The sequence below is a fragment of the Rhea americana genome, unplaced genomic scaffold (genome assembly GCF_003343005.1).
Source record: "Rhea americana isolate MKP2758 unplaced genomic scaffold, rheAme1 scaffold_153, whole genome shotgun sequence".
Taxonomy (NCBI): domain Eukaryota; kingdom Metazoa; phylum Chordata; class Aves; order Rheiformes; family Rheidae; genus Rhea; species Rhea americana.
This window is the reverse complement of record NW_028185628.1, coordinates 1-2940: the sequence shown is the minus strand read 5'-3', so window position 1 is coordinate 2940 and position 2940 is coordinate 1. Positions and strand designations below refer to the sequence as shown.

At 47.8% G+C, this 2940-nt stretch overlaps 1 protein-coding gene across 1 annotated transcript in view; it reads right to left on the bottom strand.

The window, feature by feature from the left end:
- NR2F1 (nuclear receptor subfamily 2 group F member 1) overlaps positions 1–2934 on the bottom strand; it is a 10446-nt gene extending 7512 nt beyond the window's left edge. Inside the window, exon 1 of the mRNA XM_085299728.1 lies at positions 1750–2934. Within this exon, the coding sequence (XP_085155854.1) occupies positions 1750–2871 (1122 nt within the window). The 5' untranslated portion in view covers positions 2872–2934. The remainder of the gene's footprint in view (positions 1–1749) is intronic.
- Between the last annotated feature and the right edge of the window lie 6 nt (positions 2935–2940).

Here is a 2940-nt window from a genome sequence, read left to right as displayed (position 1 = left end):
CAAGGCAAACAAGACCAATCCACCCCCCGGCCCCCTCCCCTCTTGCAACAAAAGGCAACCCCACACATAAAAATAAAATCAAAGAAATCCTCCGGGTGGTAAGCAAGTAGGGTTAAAAATCACAGCCAGCTGTTAAAAATATAGCCAAGCTCTGTTGTGTATCCCAGCCGATTGCCCTGGTAGCATTGAGATTTACAAGTGAACTGCTGTGATGCTTTTTTTTYCCCTTTTCCTTTTTGAAACATAAAAATAAATGCGTCCATATTCTTCAAAAATATCACACCATTACCCTTAAAACTGGCACAGGTCACAGTCCCCGAGCTCCCCACTGCTAACTTTATTACACAGAACAAGCTTTCCATACAGGACCCTCCTCCCCCGCCCAGCAAAGTTCTCCCTGCTAAAAGGAAGAGAAAGATTAAATATTATCAATTGAAGGGGAGAAATAAAACAAAAAGGTCCGAACTTACAATAGCCAAACATTCGTGGAAAAAAAGGGGGACGGTGTAATTAATATCTTTGACGCGCTGTTGCCACTGCAAAAGCCTGCAGTCAGCGTTGCACAGTGAATGCACAAGCTTGCAACTGCAAAAACACTGGATTCATTAACCATCTCCACACAGCGCGTAAGCATGCCTCAAGTCCCGAAAGCTGACCAAAGTTTTTTTTTAGTGTGTGTGTGTGTGTGTGTGTGTGTGTGTTTCACTTCATCAGTGCCAGCGTTTTAAACCGCATGCCATGTAAACAAAGGTAACTTACGGAGAAGATACGGCTACTCAGGCTTATTTCTACACACACACACACACACACACACACACATATGCACACACACTCGCACACAGATAATTCTTCTTTCCAGCATGCTACATTTTCCCAACTTTCTATTTTATTCCAGTTTAGCAGGGCACGTATGTTCACCACCGAGCCCTCCACGTCTCCCGGGCCGGACCTTCCTCCTTCTGCCCTCCAGCCCACCTCTCCCTCTTGAATCTGATTTTAAACTTGGCAGTTATTTTTCAATTAACTACATGCACAATTCTAAGTTTTTTTTTTCTTCCCAGACGCCTACCAACAGCCCCTGAAGCTACCAATGAAGTCGTCATATTTGCGAGCTCTTTCAGATCTGGAGCAGCTCCTTTCCTTTTCTTGTGGCATATAAAATATAATTTTAAAACCAATTAAGGCAGTAGTAATCCCCACTCCGCAAAATTTCGCTGATGTGACTCTAAGACATGTTTAACGATAGTCACAGGATGAACTTTGTCTGTAAACCGAGAAATATATTTCGAAGATAAAAGAGGACAGGAAATCTTCCTACGCAAAAATGAGCCTTAATGCAAGGAAAAGCACATCAACTCTTGGAAAAGAGAAGAAAAATAAATAAATAAAGGAGCACTTGGAAATGGTGAGGAGCCCACTGCCAGATGAGGACTATGAATTCTGCTAAAATGAGAAGGATCGGTAAATAGGTTATAAATCGCAATTTGTATGCAGGCTTTAAGGAGAGGGTGGAGTTTGATGAAGAAATAAAATGAGCAGCGTGCTAAAAAAAATGACAGAAGTACAGAAACCCGGTTCAGTCACAAACTTTCCTTTGAACGCATGGAGTGAAAACAAGGCCAAATCTCGCACAGAAGCACACTCCGGGGCACTGGGAAGCACAGGGAAGCGGAGATACAGTAGCACATTTCCCCATCTTATTTTTTTCCCCTTCCCTTTTCTTTTTCCTTCCTACTTACACGTCTTTCATCTTTCTTTCAGGAAAGATGAGGCTGGGAATGGGTCTACCGAGAAGTGTTGTGGGTTTAAAAAGAAATGATGAGGCGGGAGGGGGGGGAGGAAGCTGAATGGAAGCACATCTCGTACAGGGAGATGTATCTCCCCCCACCTCCCCCCCAGTCTCATGCCAACAATAGACAAAACCACATCCACACACACACAGAGGCACGCACACACACACACGAGAGCGGAGATAGCGGCTAAAGGATAAATATTTAGTGAGCGATCATAATAATAAATTCTCAGCACAATGAGCAGGGAAGGAAGAGTGTGGTGGTGTTGGGGAAGGGGGTGGGGAGGAGCAGGAGGAGGGCAGGAGGCACAAACCAAAAAGCAAAAGAAAACACCACCAACCACCATCAACAATAACAACAAAACCTGGTGCAAAGCTGCCAGATGGAGTGCAGACACAGGGAGAGATTGACATGTGCATGTAAATACAGAGAGACCTAGATCGCCATGGAGAGCTGTAAACATATATATATATATATATATATGTATGTATGTGTATATATATATATATAAAAATGTGCATGTGTGTGTGTACGTATACACACACACACACACTCGCACACACTCGCACACACATGTATATATAGCCATAGGGAGAGAGAGCGATAGTATAGTAGGGAAGAAATATTCACCTTCCCGCCTCATGCCCACTTTGAGGCACTTCTTGAGGCGGCAGTACTGGCACTGGTTGCGGTGGTGCTGGTCGATGGGACAGTTCCTGTTGGCACGGCATGTGTAAGTTAAGTTCCTGCGGACGCTCCTCTTGAAGAAACTTTTGCAGCCCTCGCAGGTGAACTGGCCGTAGTGCTTGCCGCTGGATTTGTCCCCGCACACCACGCACTCGATGTGCTGCTGGCTCTGGCCCGAGCCCTGCTGGCCCGGGCCCTTGTCCCCGGCCGTGCCCGGCGTGGAGGGGGGTCCCGGCTGGCTGGGGGTCTGCGGGGTGTGCGGGGCGGCCGAGCCCCCTTGCTGCTGGGGCGGCTGCTCCCGGGCCGGCTGCGCTGCGGGGTTGGGGCCGCTCGGGGTGCCCCCGGCCACGTCTTCCTGCGGATCTCGCCAGCTGCTAACTACCATTGCCATATCTCGGGCCCAAAAAAGTGCTGGGGAGCGGCGCTTCTCGCTGCGGGCTGCCGGGGAGAGAGGCGGGGG